Here is a 22473-nt window from a genome sequence, read left to right as displayed (position 1 = left end):
GATGCCCAATACCATGGTGGGCATGCATAATGTTGGCTGCATTGGAATACAAGCTATGGAGAATGATAAAGAGCCTGTAGGTTTATATAAAAAGCATTTGGGAAAGGAATGTTTGAGTTTCAAATACTAAATGTTCAATGAATGTGAGTATATTTAGGTTTAAATGATAAACTTTCCTACTAACCTTCTAAACGTTAACAGTGCCAATCTTGCCAATCCATTAATTATTCTACTAACTATGACTGAGTGTGAGACGTTTTCCATAATGTACATTTCATGCATATGCACATGCATATGAACAAAGAACACCATCACAAATATTGTTTCACCATTTATTGAGTACGGAGTCTAATAGTAAAGGTGTCTCAGGCAGTATTTGAAGTATCTAAATATAGTGTAACCTGCCAATCAATCTACTAGTGCCTTCAGAAAATATTCAGACCACTTCCCTTTTTCCACATTATGTTACATTACAGCCTTATTCTAAAATTGATTAAATTATTTTTCCCCTCATCAATCTACACACAATACCCCAAAATGACAAAGCGAAAACAGAGAGAGACCTGAAAATAGCTGTGCAATGACACTCCCCATCCAACCTGACAGAGCTTGAAAGGATCTGCAGAGAAGAATGGGAGAAGCTCCCCAAATACAGGTGTGCCAAGCTTGTAGCGTCATACCCAAGACGACTCGAGGCTGTAATCGCTGCCAAAGGTGCTTCAACAAAGTACTGAGCAAAGGGTCTGAATACTTACGTAAATGTGATATTTCTGTTTTATATTTTTAATACATTTGCAAAAATGTCCTAAAACCTGTTTTTGCTTTGTCATTTTGGGGTATTGTGTGTTGATTGATGAGGGGAAAAAAACAATTTAATCCCTTTTAGAATAAGGCTGTAACGTAATAAAATGTGGAAAAAGTCAAGGGGTCTTAACACTTTCCGAATGGACTGTATGTATATTATGTATTTTATTTGTTGTCCTGTTTGGACCCCAGGAAGAGTAGCCGCTGCCGTGTCAGCAGCTAATTGAGGATCCTAATAAATACTCAATACTAAATCAATAAATGTTCTGACTGATTAAAATTTACATTTGGTGTCCTGAGGTTGCTTATGACCTATTTTAACATAATAAATGCATTTATTTAGTAATTATTATGGAGTATTTACACAATTGAAATATCAACGTCAGAATGACCATTAAATGTGTTAATTGTTCCGATTGTTCATTTTTTCTTTAACATTTCCCAAGACCATGCACAAAACAAAATCATTACCATAACACTTGTAAAGTTAAGAAAAAAAACATAGCAAGGTGAACATTTTGATATATTTTTTAATTGCTTAAGATACGACAATATTTCATATTTTTTTTTGACATTTAGATTAAGTATATTTTCATTTTAATCAGTAGTATTACACAGTTACGGTAATTATAATCTAAAATGGGTAAATGGGGTGTATGACGACAATGATCAAATTTAAACATAATAAAAGAGAAAATACATCTTTGATCTTCTCTTCTTAGTGATGCATTAAGGGTCGGAAAAAATCTATATACAAAAACACTGTACTTTGTACAGGGAGTTGAAGAAATGCTATGGTAATGAGAAAAGCATGCTCGGGCACATGGTTTTTGTCTAAAATATGACTCGTTTGTAATGTGAATACCCAGAAATGATAACTGTCTTTGAATAAGTACTACTTTAAACAATATAAACAAATAAATTAACCCGGACGCATTACGCAATGAGATTGAGTAAACATTTTATTTAAAAAACACAAATCAGATTGTGTCTCAGGCACCGCTCCAGAATCTCCCATAAGTGTTCAATTGGGTTGAGATCTGGTGACTGAGACGGCCATGGCATATTGCTTACATCATTTTCATTCTCATCAAACCATTCATTGACCACTTGTGCCCTGTGGATGGGGCATTGTCATCCTGGAAGAAACCACTCCCATCAGGATAGAAATTATTCACCATAGGTTGAAGGTGATCACTCAGAATGGCTGTGTATTTTTTGTAGTTTACTTTGCCCTCTAAGGGGTTGAGTGGACCTAAACCATGCCAGGAAAATGCACCCAACACCATAACCGAGCCGCCAGAACCCTAATTTACTCAAGTGTTTCCATTATTTGGCCACCAGAACAGCTTCACTGCGTCTTGGCATATAGTCTACAAGTGTCTGGCACTCTATTGGAGGGATGCAACACCATTCTTCCACGAGAAATTCTGTTTTGTTGATGGTGGTGGAGAACGCCGTCTCAGGCGCCACTCCAGATTTTCTTTGGGGGAAAACAGCTACCTTCCTACCATTCTACACATTATGTCATGGGGCAAAGAGAGAAATGTGCAGTTTTATAGCTAATCTCATGCTATTATACACATTTTGCAATGAGGATGAGAGAATTAAGCATTTTTAAATTAGGCTTAAAAGCATTATAGTAAAGCAGGGTTCCCCAACTAGCGGCCCGCGGTGTGGTAGAAATATTTAACTCAAAAGTATCTCTCAAAAAACCGGAGCTTGTGAATTCAGAACAGACTTTATTATAGCGCAACAAAGCCGACTCTGAGCTCTCCCTTTACACATAATCAATGAATAGTCATGTTTATACAACCTACACAGTTACTCCCTTATATGTACATGATTAACATCTTTCAGTGCCACACCACCACCATCTTCCAAAGTCCAAGTGCCACACATTGTTTCCTTACAAGGGCTACGTGCGCTTCTCTAGGTGGGGCCTCTGTCTCTTATCCTATTATATTGGTGGCGTGACTCAGACACTTTCTTAAAAAATAATATACATACACACATTAAAGAACAGTTTCACACTGCATTGACTATATTCACTATTCAGGCATGCATCTGGATTACAAAGTATCAATCATGTTTACTATGTGTAACGACCCGGTATTGTGTTCTGTGTTCGTGGGTGTGTTATCGTTCTCATGGGTGCTAGCAGGGGTTAAATATGCCAGGACAGATGGAAAGGTTGGGGGTATGATGGGTAATCCCGCGGGGTTTTGGAATGCTTAAATAGGGGTTACGGTCTCATCTCTCTCTCTTCTGTTCGGGACCCTTGACTTAACATGTTATATTTGTGTATGTTCGAGGTTTAGCGGCGTGGGCTGTGGCCTGAACAATAGCCCATTCAGGAATAAACCTGTGTTCTGCCTGTACACCTGGTGCCCGTCTCTCTTTTACTTTATGACCCAGCTGGGTCATTACATTGGTGTCAGAAGTGCTTTCGAACGACGGGATAGATCGAGATTAGGCGAGTTAGCTGTTTCAGTATAGGCCGTGGTTAGCTTTAGCGTGACTCGCATCTACGGTCATGATGATCGGGGCGAGGCGGAAAATTAAGGAAGAGTCGGACAAAGTGTCCGTTGTGGGCTCGGGTGTACCCGGTCGGGAGGGTCAGGCGACGACGGCTGTAGACGAGCTGGAGAGCCACATGGCGGAAGTTAAATTGTCAGTCAGCAAGATGGCAGAACGGGCGGGTTTTCCTTCAAACCGCTCGACCAGAACAGACGTCACGGCGACGGAGATATCGACGTCACCGCGTGCGGAAATGGCTGGGCCTCCTTATGTAAACAGAGATGACAGCGCCCTATTGCCATTAGCCACGGTAGCGGCTAAACTTCCAAAGTTCAATGGACAAGGTAAATGGGACGTTTTTTTCACTCAATTCGAGTTGTTGGCTAGAGCCGGGAGGTGGTCTGACGAGATGAAAGGGTTACAGCTTGCCCTGAGCCTGGCAGAGGAGGCGTCGGAATGCCTGCTAACGCTAGCCCCGGACGAGAGGGGCGACTACGGTGCGCTAGTGGAGGCATTGGGGGGCCGTTTCGGCAGCGATGCACAGCCCAACATGCTGCGGATTGAACTGAGTAACAAAAAGAGACTTCAGGGGGAATCATTAAAGACGTTGGCAAGTGATATTCTGAGCCTGACCAGGCGGGCTTATGCAACTATGCCGATTTGGGTGCAAGACGAGCTGGCACGGGACAGTTTTATTAGAGCGCTCTCCCCCACCGAACTGGGTAAGCATGTTCAGATGTCGGACCCAGCATCTCTGCGGGCTGCAGTGGAGATAGCCAGGAAGAGGGAGCTGATCTGGGGTGAGGGAGTGAGAGTGGAGGTTGCCAGTCAACCAGAGGTGAGAGCAGCGGCGGCCGGGGTGCCGGGGGTCACCAAACCAGAGTGGGTCGACGAGTTGGGCGGGTTAGTCAAGACCGCTTCACTTGTCATTGAGAGGGGCTCCAGACAACATCGCAGTGTCAGCTCAACTTCCATTGTCTGCTGGGGTTGTGGCCAGCCTGGCCACATTCAGCGGGAGTGTGGCAGATTCTCCCGTCACCAGGGAAACGACAGCGGGTTCTCGCGCAGGGGGCAGCGCGGGCCCACCCCTCCGCCCCCGAACCCACAGTAAGCAGAAGAGGTACCCAGCAGCGCAGGCAAGAGGGTGGGGACCTGCTTCCCCAGGGTGTAGCTGCCACCGTGTTTCCTAGTCCGGTAGTTGTGGTGGGACATACCACCATTGGGGACTTCTGCAATGTCCTCGTCAAGGTAGAGGGGGTGGAATGTTTGGCCCTGGTCGACACGGGCTCTACAGTAACCCTGGTGAGACCAGACATACTACCTGTTGGGGTGCGGGTGGAGCCGACCCTTGTCCAGCTACGGACTGTCACGGGGGAGCTAGCCCCCATGTTAGGGAAGTGTCGGTTGTCTGTGACTGTGGGGGGAGAACTGTGGGGTGTCCGGTGTGGGTAGCAGCGGTACAGGACCCCTGTATACTGGGAATGGACTTTTTGAAAAACTGTGGGGCTCAGTTGGACTTAGCTTCGGGCACTTTGAGGCTGTCGGGGGGCCCACAGTGGGAATGTCGCCTCGGGAGGGTCAGCAGGGGGCAGGGCTGTCTCTCCGTCTTCCTCCAAGCTTGCCGAAACTCCACTGGTCGTCCCGGCTGCTCCCTTTGGTCGTTGTGCCATCCCAGCTGCTGTCTCCGGCGGCAACGACCTTCACTCCCCATAATGGTGCAAGCACAGGCAGCCCAGTAGCCCAAAACACACTGGCTCCTTCACCCCATCAGCCCGACGGGGGAAGGAGGAAGTTATCGACGCCGTTGAGGCTGTGTGGCTGAAAAACTGTCAAGGTCTGGATGAGAGACAACAGAGACAGTTAAAGCAGCTGCTGTTTGACTTTAAAGATAGCTTCGCTGGGGGGAAGATGAGGTAGGGCAAACGCACCTGGTTCAGCACGACATCGACACTGGGGACAACCAACCCATTAAAATTCGGCTCGTCGCATTCCCCTTGCCAAGAGGAAGCAGCAGCCACAGCTATTGCTGACATGTTGCGGGCTGATTTCATTGAGCCATCAGATAGCCCATGGTCCGCGCCGGTCGTCATGGTGCCTAAGAAAGGGGGGTAAACTTAGGTTTTGTGCGGACTACAGGGGCCTAAATTCTGTCACCACTAAAGACTCTTACCCCATACCGAGGATCGATGAGTCGCTAGACCACGTCAGAGGGTCCTCGTGGTTCTCTTCCCTTGATCTGCGCAGTGGCTACTGGCAGGTGCCCCTCTCGCCTGGGGCACGGGAAAAAACTGCCTTCTCCACGGATAGGGGCCATTGGCAGTTCAAAGTGCTGTGCTTCGGGCTTTGTAATGCTCCTGCCACCTTTGAGAGGCTCATGGACAGAGTGCTGGCGGGGGTTCCGAGAGACGAGTGTGTCGTGTACCTAGACGACATATTGGTGCACGGCACATCATTTGAGGGGGCACTGGGGGCACTTAGGCGAGTGCTGGAGAGGATCTCGGGGCGGGGCTAAAATTACACCCGGAAAAGTGCCATTTCATGCAAAGGGAGGTGGCGTTCCTGGGTCATCAGCTGGGTGGTGAGGGCATCAGCACGATGCCAGACAAAGTGGAGGCTGTGAGGGGGTGGCCAGTTCCAAGGGGGAAAAAAGAGGTTAAGAGCTTCCTGGGTCTGGCATCCTACTATCGTAGGTTTGTGAAAGGGTTTGCGGGGATAGCAGCTCCTTTGAACCACCTTCTCAAGAAGGACACTGTTTTTCAGTGGACCGAAGAGCACCAGCGGGCGTTTGAGGCCCTCAAACGTGCCCTGGTGGAGGCCCCTGTCCTGTCCCCACCAGACCCGAACCGTCCGTTTATCCTGGACACCGACGCAAGCAATGAGGGCTTGGGGGCTGTGCTGGCTCAGCGTGGTTCTGACGGGGAGCACGTAGTAGCTTATTACAGCAGAACTTTTGATAAGGCTGAAAAACGCTACTGCGTGACAAGGAGAGAACTTTTGGCTGTCGTGGCAGCAGTACGCCATTTCAAGTACTACCTGGGGGGCCTGCCGTTTGTGGTGCGGACGGATCACTCCGCCCTGCAGTGGCTTCTCTCCTTCAAGGAGCCAGAGGGTCAGATCGCCCGCTGGTTGGAGGAGCTGCAACCCTACGACTTCCAGGTGGAGCACAGGGCCGGCCTTCGCCACAGCAATGCAGACGCCTTGTCCCGCCGCCCGTGTGCTGAGGACGGCTGTGGGTACTGCGCCAAATGGGTGGAGCGAGAGAGGGAACTGTGCATGGAGGAGGGAGTCACCGCCAGGGTGAGTCAGCTGAGGGTGACAGAGTGCCGGGAGCTTGAGGCTGTGGACGTCGGGGAGTGGAGGCGTCGCCAGGAGGAGGACGCAGAGCTGCGTCCTGTGCTGGGGTGGGTGGAAGAGAGAAGACGACCGCCGTGGGGGGAAGTAGCCCCTCTATCACCAGTCACCAAAGGACTGTGGGCTAAATTCTCAGTCCTTAGAGTGGCTGAGGGAGTGCTCCAGAGGGGGTGGAAAAAGCCAGCTACTGGAGAAATTACGTGGCAGGTAGTGGTTCCCAAAAGGCTGCAAGGGACCGTGTTACAGCAGCTTCACGGGGGAGTAGGCGCAGGGCATTTTGGGGTCTCCAAAACGTTAAAGCGCGTACGTAAAGGCTTCTATTGGGCCAGGCACAGGAGGGATGTGGAGGACTTTTGCAGGCAGTGCGACGAGTGTGCTGCTAAGGAACTCCAGGTCAGTCACACGCCCTCCTACAACAATTCCCAGTAGGGGAGCCCATGGAGAGACTGGGGGAAGACATAGTTGGACCGTTTCCAACCACAGACAGCGGCAACAGGTGGCTTCTAACGGTTATGGACTACTTCACCAAGTGTCCAGAGGATTACGCTCTCCCAGACCAGGAGGCAGAAACAGTAGCTGATGCGTTGGTAGGGGGAATAATCAGTCGGTTTGGGGTGCCACAGTCTATACACAGCGACCAGGGGAGAAACTTTGAGTCACGGGTGTTCTCAGAGTTGTGTAGACGGTTAGGCGCGGAGAAGACGCGCACTACTCCGCTTCACCCCCAGAGTGATGGGCTGGTGGAAAGATTTAACAGAACATTAGCACAACAGCTGGCTATCGTTACCTCAAAACACCAGAGAGATTGGGACACCCACTTCCCGTTTATTCTTATGGCATGTAGGTCGGCTGTTCAAGAATCGACTGCGTGCTCCCCAGCGCTACTAATGTTAGGTCGTGAGTTGCGCACCCCAGCCGAACTGACGTTTGGCCACCCTCCTGATAACGACGACGGGGTTTTGCCTGGCCCGAACTATGACCGTCGTCTGCAGAACCGGTTAGAAGCGGCTCACACCTTCGCAAGAGAGCAACTCGAGAACGCAGGAATGCGCCAAAAGCGCCACTATGACTCACGCGCTAGGGGGAGGCACTTTGGAGCGGGAGAACGCGTGTGGCTTCACAACCCCACGCACAAGAAGGGGCGGTGCCCAAAGCTGGACAGTGCCTGGGTGGGGCCGTGCCTGGTGATAGAGAGAGTGGGGGAGGTGACGTACCGGGTGGAGGTTCCCCCACGGAGCAGGAAGGTGGTGGTCCACCGGGACCGATTGGCGCCCCACAGAGGGAGGAAAACGGTAGGGAATGGAAGTGAGGACTCTGATGTGAGCACACGGGGACAGTCTAGCGAGGAGACTCTAGTGCAACCTGAGCCTGGGACGGGGGCTGCCTCTTCGGAGGGCGCTGGAAATGACATTGGGGCAGATGAGTGTTCTGGGGGTCCACCAGTGAGAGTCAAGGGGAGGCACAAGAGACTGATGTGACCTCCGGGTCGTTTTAAGGATTTTGTTTTGTAACCCTAGGGGCTAGGGTTTAGAAAGGGGGGGGCTATGTAACGACATATTTGTGTATGTTCGAGGTTTAGCGATGTGGGCTGTGGCCTGAACAATAGCCCATTCAGGAATAAACCTGTGTTCTGCCTGTACACCTGGTGCCCGTCTCTCTTTTACTTTATGACCCAGATTACATATGTTTTACCTTGATCATTTCACAACATTTGTATTAGAAAATTATCTATAATCACCGCTCAAACTCTGATTTAGGAAAGGAAGACCTGTGATTCACAGGCTGCGAAGGCTGCTATAAATTCCTCACCCCTCTTAAGTTCCGGACTCTTGAGTTTCCCCCGCTGTGTAGTTGACCTCGTGCTTTAGGCAGTGCGGTCGTCGAGTTGATAAGCCGTGTCAGTAATCTCTTTTAACAATTTATTTCAGACAGACAGATCAAACACACAATTTCCTCCGACGTGGAGTACAGACAGGTAGGTCCTTCTATTGTTTTATGTTAATTAGCCAAATGGATAACTTTTTTTGCTAGGTAGCTGCTTGTTGGCTAGCTAGCATTAATGTAATTTGGCTATCACCACAGCAACTTAAACGCCGAAGTTCTGTCGGTGTTTCATTAGCTAATTTGATTGTTAACGTTAACTTGGCGAGAGTGACATTTATCCTTCAGTTTTCATACGAGCCTTGACTTGGTAGCTAACTTGTTGAATGTTTTTATTTTGACATTTCAGTTTCGTTCCTTGGATATTAGCTAGCCAGTTTCGTTTTGCTAAACAGCTGGAAGAAAATATTGCTAACGCGTTAGCCAGACAGACCAAGTTGAACTTGATACTGACCTATTCTTCCATTTTAGCATATTGCGCTCTGTTCCTGCCGAGATTAATTATTATTTCCACATTAAGGAATTGTATGTTCTTCTATCTAGCAAATATAGATCGAGTTGTGTAGTTGAATACATTTTTTTGTCAGCGGCCATCAGCGCACCTGAGTGACGCCAGTCAATCAGCTACAGCACCTTTCCCATGCTCGTGCATCAACAACAGACGAATGGTGTGACTGACAGTCGGCTTCCTTTTCTAGTGTTGTGTTGGTAAGAATGCATTTGGCAATATTTGTATGGTCAAACTGTATGTGAAATATGACATTGTGAAACTTTTAACCGTTAAACGTGAGCAGGAGTGTAGTTTATGGGATCGATTGGGATCAATACGCATTGTCAATCGAGCATGACAAGATGAGCTTGAGTCTTGACTCAAAATGGGTGTTGTAAAGTCAAACGGACACAGATGAGTGTGTTCTAGCAGCTAACTAATGCGTTATCTCGATATTATCAAAAAAAAAGTGACCATCTGAAATCTGCTTCTGTCCCTTGCAGCCCTGTGGTGTTTGCACACAGTTTATTTTCTTGCCTCCCTCTCTCTGTTTCCATCTTCTACTCTCTCTGTCGCTCATTTTTTCTCACTCTTTCTAGGTTGTTAGGGTTGTTGTGACTCCTGAAGTCTGCCACTATGCAGCCTGGAGGAGCACACAATGGTAGGCAATGGGTTATCAGCTCTTTATTAATCCATTCAGCATCCTCTCTTCCTTTCATTGTCATTAATTCATTCTCTCATCCTCATGTAGCTGTGTGTGGCCAGAGCCTGCTGTCCAACTCCCTTAGGGTGTATCTGAACAACAAGAACAGACTGCAGCCCATCATCGGTCAGGAACAGCGCTGTGTGTTTTGTATATGATACATGTCTGTGTATTTGACCAATGTGTGTACTTTAGACCTGTGTGCCGCGTGTGTGTACTTCACCTGTGTGTGTGTTTCAGGTCTGGGCTGCGTGACAGAATGTGTGACATTCGGCAGGGACTCTGAGGCAGTGTACCTGTGTGAGGTGTGTGTGTGTCGTCTCAGTAAGGCTGACGTCAGGAGCCACATCATGGGGAGTCTCCACAGATACAACTACATTGTGAGTGTGGGACGTGTGTTTCTGGATCTGTGCTCTTTACTCACAGCTACTTAATGATCCTGATGTGTTACTGTAATACCTGTACAGTTAAACCACACCTCTTTACACGAGGGTTTCTCAATCATGGTCCCGGGGACCCAAAGGGGTGCACATTTCTGTTTGTGCCATAGCATTAACACACCAGATTCTAATCAGGCTTGTTGATGAGTATTATTTGAATCGGGTGTGTTAGTGCTAGGACAAAAACAAAAGTATCACCCCTTTGGGGCCCTAGCACCAGGATTGCAAAACACTGCTTTACAGGATCACTGACCTATAACTAGCCTAATACAGCTGCATGTATACAACTTGTGTGTTTCCTCTCTCCCATGGCTGTCGTTGTATAGAAAGTCCATCACCCTCACTTTGTGTCAGAGTGGAAGCAGAGTTCTCCTGACCTGTCCAAGCTGGCCCGGCCTCTTATGGAGATGGCTCAAATACTAGAGAAGAGAGAAGGAACCGGGGACGTACAGGTATGTGTCTGTGTGCACGCTGGGGTGACGTGTGTGTGTGTGTGTGTAAATATCTTCTGTCCTGTCTTTCTGTTAGGTGCTGAAGTTGGATGCTGAGATGTATGAGGATATGACATCACACAGCGAGAGTGATGGTCAGTCCATATCCTCTCTTGTCCTTCATCCATCAGTATTTTATTTTTTTTACTAGTCTACGTCACTTACACTGTGTGTGTGTGTCCCCCATCTATTGTTCTCTCTCACCATCTCTCCTCCAGCTCTCATCCTCTTGCATGCCATCAGGACTGGGAGGGAGCAGAGAGATCTTCAGAGCCAATCAGTGAAGACATCAGTCCAGTCAGAGTATCTTACCATTCAGTCACAGAGAACCGTGATATCACCTCGGAGGCTCTCCGTCCAACCAGAGAAGCCTGTTGTCCAACTTGACAACCGAACCGTCCTATGGAAAAGTCCGACCGCCCGAAGTCGGAACTCATCTAGCCAATCAGAGAAGTCCCCTGTGTTGCAGCAGAGTGTCTCTATCCAATCACAGCTTAGTTCGTGGGAGGAGGAAGGGTTTCTCCATGGAAGCAAGCCACTGATTGGTGAGTGTATGACCTCATGGGATGACGCGCCAACTTTGTTAATGGGTGGTTAAAGACGTTGGGTACCACCGTGTGAGAAATACCCTTTTGACAGTTGCCTCAATGCAGCTGTTTTTTAAAATCTCCATATCAAATAATTTCTGGTTAACAATTTTAAGTACCTTACTGTGATTGTTTTCAATCAAAATTGACAAATATACAAAAATAGCTTCTTACAAGAGCAATTTCTCAAGCAAGAGCAGTCATTTTGCTAGAACTGTCTGGGAGTGGTCTGAGTGGGGAGGGGAACATTTTTAACTAGCTGTTATTGGCAGAGAGGTTTGGAACTCTTTCTTATTGGTTTATTAACTAATTTACCGGATGGTGATGTAACCAGGCAGGCCAAAACTCCATTCCACCAAAACCGGCTGAAATGTCAGGTGGTCTTTTCAAACAGCTCTTGCACTAAAAGGGCATTATCATAATCTTCACAGTATTATTCCAACCTAATAGTGTGGAAATATATATATAATATATATATATATATATATATAGAACTGTGCCTTTTAATGAATCATTCCCTGCTACACACGTTGTGGTGTGTTTTCTTTATTTTGCCCATAGAAGAGTTCATCTCACTTTTTACTGCCATTTATCACTCCTCTTCTTTGTGAGTGTCTTCTCTCTCTCTTGTCGCCTCTTTTTTTTTTCTTCTCTCCCTCGCTCTCTTCGTCTCCTTCTTTCGTCTCTCACTAAAGGTGCTTCACTGAAGCGTCCTGCGTCACCATGGCAGCATGACCCCTCTCTTTCCCCGACCCCATATGTCACAGCTGGAAGTCAGACGTCACTGGGCGGGCCTGAGGGGAAGGGGGCGGGACTACAGGGGGTTCCTGCAAAGCTGATTCGCTGTGAGCCGGTGTTCAAGGTCAGTCTGTCTATGAATGACGGCCCCTGGCTGTTGGAAAGAAACTCCTTCGGCCTGGAAACCTCCCCCTCCTCCCTCACACATGCCTCACCCCTTCACTCCCCCACCGTAGATGCCTTACCCCAACCCCCTCCTGCTCCCTCGCATTTGCTTGGCCAGCCGGGAAACTCAGTCGCCGCAAGACTCAGAAACACACATGAAAATACACACACCATGGAATACACACACACTCCGACTATGAGACTGGGCCCAGCCATACCTGATCAGCAGCTGACTACGGGAGACGAGGACACCGACACAGACTCTCTGTATCTCGGAGGGGAACAGAGGTTCACCGTCTCTGCTTTGTACCCTGGCAGAGAGGAAAACACAACTGACGGTCTGTACTTGGTCAGAAAGGAAAACAGTACTGACTGTCTCTACTCAGTCAAAGAGCAAAACAGTACTGACATGGTGTACCTCAGGAGAGAGCAGGACCGAACTGACCATCTATATTCAGAGAATGACCGACTCACTGACACAAAGTTCCATGTCCGAGTGGGGCAGAACAACCGACAAGGCAGGATTGACCCCGGTCTAGCCTGTGCCAGAGACCTCATCACTGACACAGCGTCTGTTGCCGGACCGATTCTCTTCACTACTGGCCGTCTCTCGAAGGAAAGCTTGACCAACACTCCTCTAATGGACGAACAGCAACAGGAGGAGGAGAGGGGAAATAAGTGTCGTTCTGGGGCACAGAGACTTGCAGAGGATGACAGGACAACTGACAGTCTGTACTCTACTGGAGAGAGGATAACGGACAGTGGGTTTTCCACAGGAGAACGATCAACTGACAGTCAGTCCTTAACAACAGAAGTGACAACTGACCGTTGGTATGCTACAGGAGAGGGGCTAACTGACCGTCAGTTGATGGAGGAAGAGGAGCAGTGCAAAGCTGAAATTCAGAATGGAGTTGGGCTCATCGTGGAGGTCATGGTGGAGGAGGGGGAGAGATGGGGAGGAAAGGGTAGAGAGAGGGAGGAGAACTCTGACTTTTACCACCAACAGTATTTGCAAGGCCAGCCTCCACAACGGCCCCAGGCGCAGGGGTTCACAGGAACTCATAGGGGTGCCGTAGGGCTTCATATGGTTGACACAGCAGATCTCAGACATGACATAGCCCTTCATAGAGATCAGGCAGGGCCAGTCCTTCACCGAGAAGAGATGAGCAGTCGTATGGGTGACATGGCAGCCATGCAGCAGGTGCAGTTGCATGAGGCGGAGTACAGAGGAGCATGGACCTACGGAGGCACACCGCTGACCCCTGACACCTATAGAACAGATCCGCAGGGGTACGAGACACACCCTGACCCTTGCCCCTACCCGCCTTTCCCAGAGGGCCACAGAATTAACTGTGACCCCTACCAAGTGGTTTCTGATTGGTTCAGAACCACCCCTGGCCCGCAGTTCCTTCACTCTAACCCTGACGAGTTCACACCCCAGGCCCTCCCGTACCCTCACCATACACTGACCCAGGGGATTGGACCCCATACCCACTCTGGTCCCTTCCCCAGGAAGATGGGGGGCGTGCAGCCACAGGAGTACAGAAGGCTCCCCAGTCCCCCGTGTGTTATGGTGTATAGATCTAGACCCCGCCACCCTCAGCCCTTCTATCCAGGACGTGGAGGGTACCAGTCCCCCCGGCACGGCCCAACCTTCCCCCCCAGACCTCCCCACTACAGAGGAGCCTACTGGGGCCACAGCCCTGCCCGAGATCCATGGGCAGCCCCAGGACCAGGACCTCCCTGGGTCTAACTACCACACACTATACATAAAACCACCAGGATGGGTATTTGTGGTGCTTTAGACTGACTTATGTTTTAAATGGACAGGTGTTTTGTATGTTTGTTTTATACACTCTAGGTTCTATTGTTTTTATATCTGTCTTATACACTGGATGGGATTCTGTTGGTTTAAGTGCTGATTTTGGGTTGTTGTAAATTGAGGTACCTCCCCTGTCAACATGATTTGATTTCATTACTTCATATAACTTTCAACGATTCAACTCACCGGTTCAATTCTGTTACCGATTCAGATTTATACAAGACTTGTTTGTTTTAAGTTGTTTGTCTGCTGCTGTCGAGTCAAGATGGAGCTGAGATAGATAGATAGATGGACAACACGTTGAACACTGGCTCAGTTATGTTATATTATATTATGAACTCCTCAGTTTGTGAAACACTGCTTCAGCCAACTACTGAGACACCATGAAGGAAAATAATATATATTTGATTTTTCTACAAAAAAAAGTTAATGCAAAGATTTTTCTAAATGTAACCTAAGGTTTATTTTTCACAATTAAGGGGGATCAATTAGGGGTCCAACATTGACCTTTCCAGAACTGTCCAGAAGGAGTCGCTATATTAGTTTAATCAGTTTGACCATCTGAGGGAAGCAGAGCTGAATAAGTTGTTTAAAATGAGGGTCAGAAACACAGGAGGACTTGTTAAAGTAAACAGTTTAATTTTCAAACGTTTTTCACACTTGCCATGTGTGCTTCCCTCTGGAAGTTGGGTTTATTTCAGCGTGACTTAACAGCTCTGGCCAGTGTTACACTTTGACTTTGGCTCGTACTAGTGGCTCTAATAATTCAACAAATGGAACCAAATCTAATCAGTTAAGACACTTTAATGGTATTATTGTTCATTTAAAGATGTATTTCCCCAAAATGTTTATGTGCAGAACTTACGACAGACTCCGAGCCGCCTCTTCCTATAGGCAGACTACGCACTGCACATTCTTTTTAGGAACTCAGTCGGGGTCTCAACTTACTTTTTGAAAGTTAGAAAAGTAGAATGCACAAGGTGCAATTTTGAAGTTTTGTAGTGTATCAGCAGTTTTCCACTTAGGACAGTCGCTCAATGAGCCCATGTCAGCAAAACATTTTAAGATTGCTAGGTAAGGTAGTTGAGCCATGGGCCCTGACCTGACCGAGTGCTGTAGCGCGTAAAGATCGTCTCTCCTCTGTTGCAACACTCACTACAGAGTTCCAAACTGCCTCTGGAAGCAACGTCAGTACAATAACTGTTCGTCGGGAGCTTCATGAAATGGGGTTCCATGGCCGAGCAGCCGCACACAAGCCTAAGATCACCATGCGCAATGCCAATTGTCGGCTGGAGTGGTGTAAAGCTCACCGCCATTGGACTCTGTAAAAGTGGAAATGCGTTCTCTGGAGTGATGAATCATGCTTCACCATCTGGCAGTCCAACGGACAAATCTGGGTTTGGCGGATGCAAGAAGAACACTACCTGCCCCAATGCATAGTGCCAACTGTAAAGTTTGGTGGCGGAGGTATAAAGGTCTGGGGCTGTTTTTCATGGTTCGAGCTCGGCCCCTTAGTTTCAGAGAAGGGAAATCTAAACGCTACAGCATACAATGACATTCTAGACAATTCTGTGGCAACAGTTTGGGGAAGGTCCTTTCCTGTTTCAGCATGACAATGCCCGCATGCACAAAGCAACGTCCATAAAGAAATGGTTTGTCGAGATCGGTGTGGAAGAACTTGACTGGCCTGCACAGAGCCCTGACCTCAATCCCATCGAACATCTTTGGGATGAATTGGATCGCCGACTGCAAACCAGACCTAATTGCCCAACATCAGTGCTCTACCTCACTAATGCTCTTGTGGCTGAATGGACGCAAGTCCCCGCAGCAATGTTCCAACATATAGTGGAAAGCCTTCCCAGAAGAGTGGAGGCTGTTATAGCAGCAAATGGGGGGACCAACTCCATATTATTGCCAATGATTTTGGAATGAGATGTTTTGATGAGCAGCTCATTCCAAAATGGTCATGTAGTGTATCATATTAACATTGGGGGGGGGTGGACAGACTACTCAGCAAGTGGCATTGAACTGCTTCGTTTTTTGGTCACTGCCTAATGTCAATTTGTGGGCATGATAAAACTTAAAGCATTACCTTTCAAGCAGGTCCTTAGAAAGACTATTATATAATTTGGTTAATGTAGCACAGCTGTAGTCAAGTAGTTTTTTTTATTTGACTTGTTTTTTCCACTGAGAATCAGTCACTGTTAATGCTGTATTCAAGCGTCTCATACCGCAGTTTACTTTTGTGTTGCTGCTGTATTTGAGTACGTTATGGCCTTCAGGCTAATAAAGTCAGTGTTAACAACAGTATCCATTGATCTCCTGCTCCAGTCATCTAATGCAGTGGCTCCCAACTGGTTTTATACCGTAGTCAAACCATCTTACATCAAGTCATTGTCATACTGTAGTAACGCCTATGTTTTTTGATGTTATGAATTTCTGACCTTGTGAAACCCTTAGAGGGTTGGGAAACAAACACTAATCTACTACTGAACTGGACCAGCTGTATCTTCGATAACATTATCCAGCTATCATGTGAATGCTTGAGAAGGAAGTACTGTACACACCTCAACGTTGCAACATAATCTACTTTATTGAATCTGGCTGTTCTCAGTAATATTATTTACATATTGAAATAGTGTAATCAAGTAAGGAAGCCAGATAAATGGGACAAGAACCAACAGGATTCCACATACAGTTTATTACACGTTTTTACACAAGCAGCCCAATTCTGATATTTTTTCCATTAACTGGTCTTTTGACCAGTCACATCAGCTCTTTTTCAGAGCTGATCTGATTGCTCAAAAGACCAATGTGGTGAGAAAAAAAATCAGAATTTGGCTGCCTGTGTAAAAGCAGCATGACCTTACTGCATGCTAGGTAGAGGTTATAATAGGTCAACAAAGAACAGCTGACTTTCAGGAATGTGCAACAATCTGAATGTTGTAGATAAATATCTGTCTGAACATCCTAAAATGTATTACCCTAACCCCCCTGAAAGTGAAACAGGTGGCCTTTTAACATAAATATAACTTTCATGTCTCCTCTTAGTAATGGTTTCATTTTCAGTTGTAGCTATGGGCTGTTAGGGGAGTTACTGGGAGTCACATGAGACTGTCTACTAGGTGCAGTGGTGGAAAAAATACCCAATTGTCATACTTGAGTCAAAGTAAAGATACCTTAATAGAAAATGACTCAAGTAAAAGTGAGTCACCCAGCAAAATACTACTTGAGTAAAAGCATTTGGTTTTACATATACTAAAGTATCAAAGTAAAAGTATAAATTATTTCAAATTCCTTATATTAAGCAAAGCAGACAGACACATTTTCTAGTTTTTTTATTTTATTTACAGAGCGCCAGGGGCACGCTCCAACTCTGACATAATTTACAAAAAAGCATGTGTTTAGTGAGTCTGCCAGATCAGAGGCAGTAGGAATGACCAGGGATGTACTCTTGATAAGTGTGTGAATTAGACAATTTTCCTGTCCATTAAAGCATTAAAAAGGTAACGAGTACTTTCGTATGTTTGGAGTAAAAAGTACATAATTTTCTTTAAGAGTGAAGTAAAAGTAGTCAAAAATATTAATAGTAAAGTACAGAAACCCAAAAAAGTATTTTGAACTACATTGCATTTCCAGTCACTAAAACACAGCAAACTATCAAACCTTTGAGGTCAACATTTTACTATTATCATATTTATTACTTTAATCTTGTTAGCTTGTTTGGTAAAGAAATTATATACAAACCCTATTTTGCAGCGAGCTCCAACGCAATACATTCAAGGTCAATGCGATTAGGCAGTTTTCTCAGAGCCTCAGAGAGTGACCAATAACATGGCTCCCATCAGAAGAGCTGGGGATCAAAGGTGAAACAGGGTTAGGAAATATAAATATATTAATCATTGCTCTTCACCCATCCTGTTCCCTTATCATACTTTGCAATTCTAAGAAGAAGCATGTGCTTGTCATACTAACAGCAATGATGTTTGCTAAAGTTAAAGGTCATGAACAGTCAAAATCATGTTTTTCATGAAATTTGATAAAGTTTGCACATAAAGTTACTGGTCCCCTCCCCCATGCCAAACATTTGGATTAAGGAGGTGGGATTATTAAAGGTATAGGGTGACATCACCCTAACGCTTATTTTAATACACCAATGGTAGCATGATATTCTCTTATCTAATTTAAATAAGTACCGCCTTGTAACTGACATTGGAGAAGGCGTGTTTGCGGAGGGGCGTGGTTTATATAGCTAGATAGCTACTCTACTGGTGCCAACATTTGACATAGGGCAGGAATCATCAATTAGGTTCAGCCGCGGGCCAATTTTTTTCTTGACCAGATGGTCGGAGGGCCGGAACATAATTACAAATCATTTGTAAACTGCAATTTGACCGCAAGAATCCCAAACAGATCATTTCAAACCCAGGGGCACTGACCTCCAGGGGGCCCCCATTGATTTTGTTAGTCATTCTCACTCAGATATCATATTAACATGGCATTAGTCATGGCAAAATGTGTAGAATTGCAGGAAATTTGCTTTAAAACTTCAAAAGGTTCTCGTGGCAAAATGGGTAGAATTGCAGGAAATGTACTATAAAAAGTTTTTATAATTACCTCTGCCCCATGGCAAAATGAGTAGAATTGCATGAAATGTGTTATAAAACTGCAGCATTTTTTCTATGCCTCATGGCAAAATCTCACTTAGGGCCCCCAAAAGGCTTGGTTCGGCTCTGGAAAGTATTCACCCCTCTGGGCATTTTTCCTATTTTGTTGCCTTACAACCTGGAATTAAAATGGATTTTTGGGGGGTTTGTATCATTTGATTTACACAACATGCCTACCACTTTGAAGATGCACAATTTTTTTTGTATGAAACAAACAAGAAATAAGACAAACAAACAGAACTTGAGCGTGCATAACTATTCACCCCCTAAAGTCAATACTTTGTAGAGCCACCTTTTGCAGCAATTACAGCTGCAAGTCTCTTGGGGGTATGTCTCTATAAACTTGGCACATCTAGCCACTGGGATTTTTGCCCATTCTTCAAGGCAAAACTGCTCCAGCTCCTTCAAGTTGGAAGGGTTCCGCTGGTGTACAGCAATCTTTGTCATACCACAGATTATCAATTGGATTGAGGTCTGGGCTTTGACTAGGCCATTCCAAGACATTTAAATGTTTCCCCTTAAACCACTCAAGTGTTGCTTTAGCAGTATGCTTAGGGTCATTGTCCTGCTGGAAGGTGAACCTCCGTCCCAGTCTCAAATCTCTGGAAGACTGAAACAGGTTTCCCTCAAGAATTTCCCTGTATTTAGCGCCATCCATCATTCCTTCAATTCTGACCAGTTTCCCAGTCCCTGCCGATCAAAAACATCCCCACAGCATGATGTTGCCACCATCATGCTTCACTGTGGGGATGGTGTTCTCGGGGTGATGAGAGGTGTTGGGTTAGCGCCAGACATAGCGTTTTCCTTGTTGGCCAAAAAGCTCAATTTTAGTCTCATCTGACCAGAGTACCCTTTTCCATATGTTTGGGGAGTCTCCCACATGCCTTTTGGCGAACACCAAACATATTTGCTTATTTTTGTCTTTAAGCAATGGCTTTTTTCTGGCCACTCTTCCGTAAAGCCCAGCTCTGTGGAGTGTACGGCTTAAAGTGGTCTTTTGGACAGATACTCCAATCTCCGCTGTGGAGCTTTGCAGCTCCTTCAGGGTTATCTTTGGTCTCTTTGTCTCCTCTCTGATTAATGCCCTCCTTGCCTAGTCTGTGAGTTTTGGTGGGTGGCCCTCTCTTGGCAGGTTTGTTGTGGTGCCATATTCTTTCCATTTTTTAACAATGGATTTAATGGTGCTCCGTGGGATGTTCAAAGTGTCAGATATTTTTTTATAACCCAACCCTGATCTGTACTTCTCCACAACTTTGTCCCTGACCTGTTTGGAGAGCTCCTTGGTCTTCATGGTGCAGCTTGCTTGGTGGTGCCCCTTGCTTAGTGGTGTTGCAGACTCTGGGGCCTTTCAGAACAGGTGTATATATACTGAGATCATGTGACACTTAAGATTGCACACAGGTGGACTTTATTTAACTAATTATGTGACTTCTGAAGGTAATTTGTTGCACCAGATCTTATTTAGGGGCTTCATAGCAAAGGGGATGAATACATACAGTTGAAGTCGGAAGTTTACATACACCTTAGCCAAATACATTTAAACTCAGTTTTTCACAATTCCTGACATTTAATCCTAGTAAAAATTCCCTGTTTTTGGTCAGTTAGGATTACCACTTTATTTTAAGATTGTGAAATGTCAGAATAATTGTAGAGTGATTTATTTCAGCTTGTATTTCTTTCATCACATTCCCAGTGGGTCAGGAGTTTACATAAACTCAATTAGTATTTGTTAGCATTGCCTTTAAATTGTTTAACATGGGTCAAACGTTTCGGGTAGCCTTCCACAAGCTTCCCACAATAAGTTGGGTGAATTTTGGCCCATTCCTCCTGACAGAGCTGGTAACTGAGTCAGGTTTGTAGGCCTCCTTGCTCGCACACGCTTTTTCAGTTCTGTCCACACATTTTCTATAGGATTGAGGTCAGGGCATTGTGATGGCCACTCCAGTACCTTTACTTTATTGTCCTTAAGCCATTTTGCCACAACTTTGGAAGTATGCTTGGGGTCATTGTCCATTTGGAAGACCCATTTGCGACCAAGCTTTAACTTCCTGACTGATGTCTTGAGATGTTGCTTCAATATATCCACACAATTTTCCTTCCTCATGATGCCATCTATTTTGTAAAGTGCACCAGTCCCTCCTGCAGCAAAGCACCCCCACAGCATGATGCTGCCACCCCCGTGCTTCACGGTTGGGATGTTGTTCTTCGGCTTGCAAGCGTTCCCCTTTTTCCTTCAAACATAACGATGGTCATTATGGCCAAACAGTTCTATTTTTGTTTCATCAGACCAGAGGACATTCCTCCAAAAAGTACGATCTTTGTCCCCATGTGCAGTTGTAAACCGTAGTCTGGCTTTTTTATGGCGGTTTTGGAGCAGTGGCTACTCCCTTGCTGAGCAGCCTTTCAGGTTATGTTGATATAGGACGATTTTTACTGTGGATCTAGATACTTTTGTACCTGTTTCCTCCAGCATCTTCACAAGGTCCTTTGCTGTTGTTCTGGGATTTATTTGCACTTTTTGCACCAAAGTACATTTATCTCTAGGAGACAGAACGCATCTCCTTCCTGAGCGGTATGACGGCTGAATGGTCCCATGGTGTTTATACTTGCGTACTATTGTTTGTACAGATGAACTGGGTACCTTCAGGCGTTTGGAAATTGCTCCCAAGGATGAACCAGACTTGTGGAGGTCTACAATTATTTTTCTGAGGTCTTGGCTGATTTCTTTTGATTTTCCCATGATGTCAAGCAAAAAGGCACCGAGTTTGAAGGTAGGCCTTGAAATACATCCACAGGAACACCTCCAATTGACTCAAATGATGTCAATTAGCCTATCAGAAGCTTCTAAAGCAATGACATCATTTTCTGGAATTTTCCAAGCTGTTTAAAGGCACAGTCAACTTAGTGTATGTAAACTTCTGACCCACTGGAATTTTGATACAGTGAATTATAAATGAAATAATCTGTCTGTAAACAATTGTTGGAAAGATTACTTGTGTCATGCACAAAATAGATGTCCTAACCGACTTGCCAAAACTATAGTTTTTTAACAAGACATTTGTGGAGTGGTTGAAAAACAAGTTTTAATGACTCCAACTTAAGTGTATGTAAACCTTCGACCTCAACTGTATGCATGCACCACCTTTCCGTTATTTATTTTTTAGAATTTTCTGAAACAAGTAATTTTTTTCATTTCACTAGACCAATTTGGACTATTTTGTGTATGTCCATTACATTAAATCCAAATAAAAATCTATATCAATTTCAATTACAGGTTGTAATGCAACAAAATAGGAAAAACGCCAAGGGGGATGAATACTTTTGCAAGGCACTGTAACACCCATATTATTCAAATAACCATTAAAAAACCCGGTCTAGCCTGTGCCAGACACCTCATGATCACTGTCACACCGTATGTTGCCGGACCGAGTCTTTTACATTTTCATTTAGCAAACACTCTTATCCAGAGCAACTGAGAGTCGGGCACTTTTTCTGCTGATTTAGTACTGGACTAAACCAGCTGCATGTTTCATAACACGTTCCCTGTGAGTGCTTGGGAAGGAAGTACACTCCAACATCGCAATTGAGTGTACTTTATTGAAACAGTGCAAACAAGTGAGGTGGTCAGTAGTGGTATTCAGGGAAACAACAACAAGATCAAACCGGACTCCTAATCGATTCCACATCTATGTGTCCTTTAGGTGTTATTTATCAAACAGATTATTACCCTTACTGCACAGTAGTAATATGTAAAGAACAGCTCAGGGTGCGTTCAAGAGTACAACATTCTGAACGTTGCAGATAGAAATGTTGA

The 22473-nt window shown here is 45.6% G+C and overlaps 1 protein-coding gene across 2 annotated transcripts; it reads left to right on the top strand.

The window, feature by feature from the left end:
• Positions 1 to 8493: 8493 nt before the first annotated feature.
• LOC121586631 lies at positions 8494 to 15205 on the top strand. Of its 2 annotated transcripts, XM_041903512.2 has the most exons (9): positions 8494 to 8650; positions 9144 to 9264; positions 9646 to 9707; positions 9798 to 9875; positions 9990 to 10129; positions 10516 to 10641; positions 10718 to 10775; positions 10899 to 11225; positions 11963 to 15205. In XM_041903512.2, the coding sequence occupies exons 3-9, from the start codon at positions 9683 to 9685 to the stop codon at positions 13921 to 13923; spliced, it is 2715 nt and encodes a 904-aa protein (XP_041759446.1). In that variant the 5' UTR covers positions 8494 to 8650; positions 9144 to 9264; positions 9646 to 9682; the 3' UTR covers positions 13924 to 15205. The 2 variants fall into 2 exon arrangements, with proteins under 2 accessions (XP_041759446.1, XP_041759447.1); XM_041903513.2 differs by lacking the exon at positions 9144 to 9264.
• The last annotated feature ends 7268 nt before the right edge of the window (positions 15206 to 22473 follow it).

Source organism: Coregonus clupeaformis, chromosome 17 (assembly GCF_020615455.1).
Source record: "Coregonus clupeaformis isolate EN_2021a chromosome 17, ASM2061545v1, whole genome shotgun sequence".
NCBI lineage: Eukaryota > Metazoa > Chordata > Actinopteri > Salmoniformes > Salmonidae > Coregonus > Coregonus clupeaformis.
This window is presented reverse-complemented; position numbering and strand designations above follow the sequence as displayed.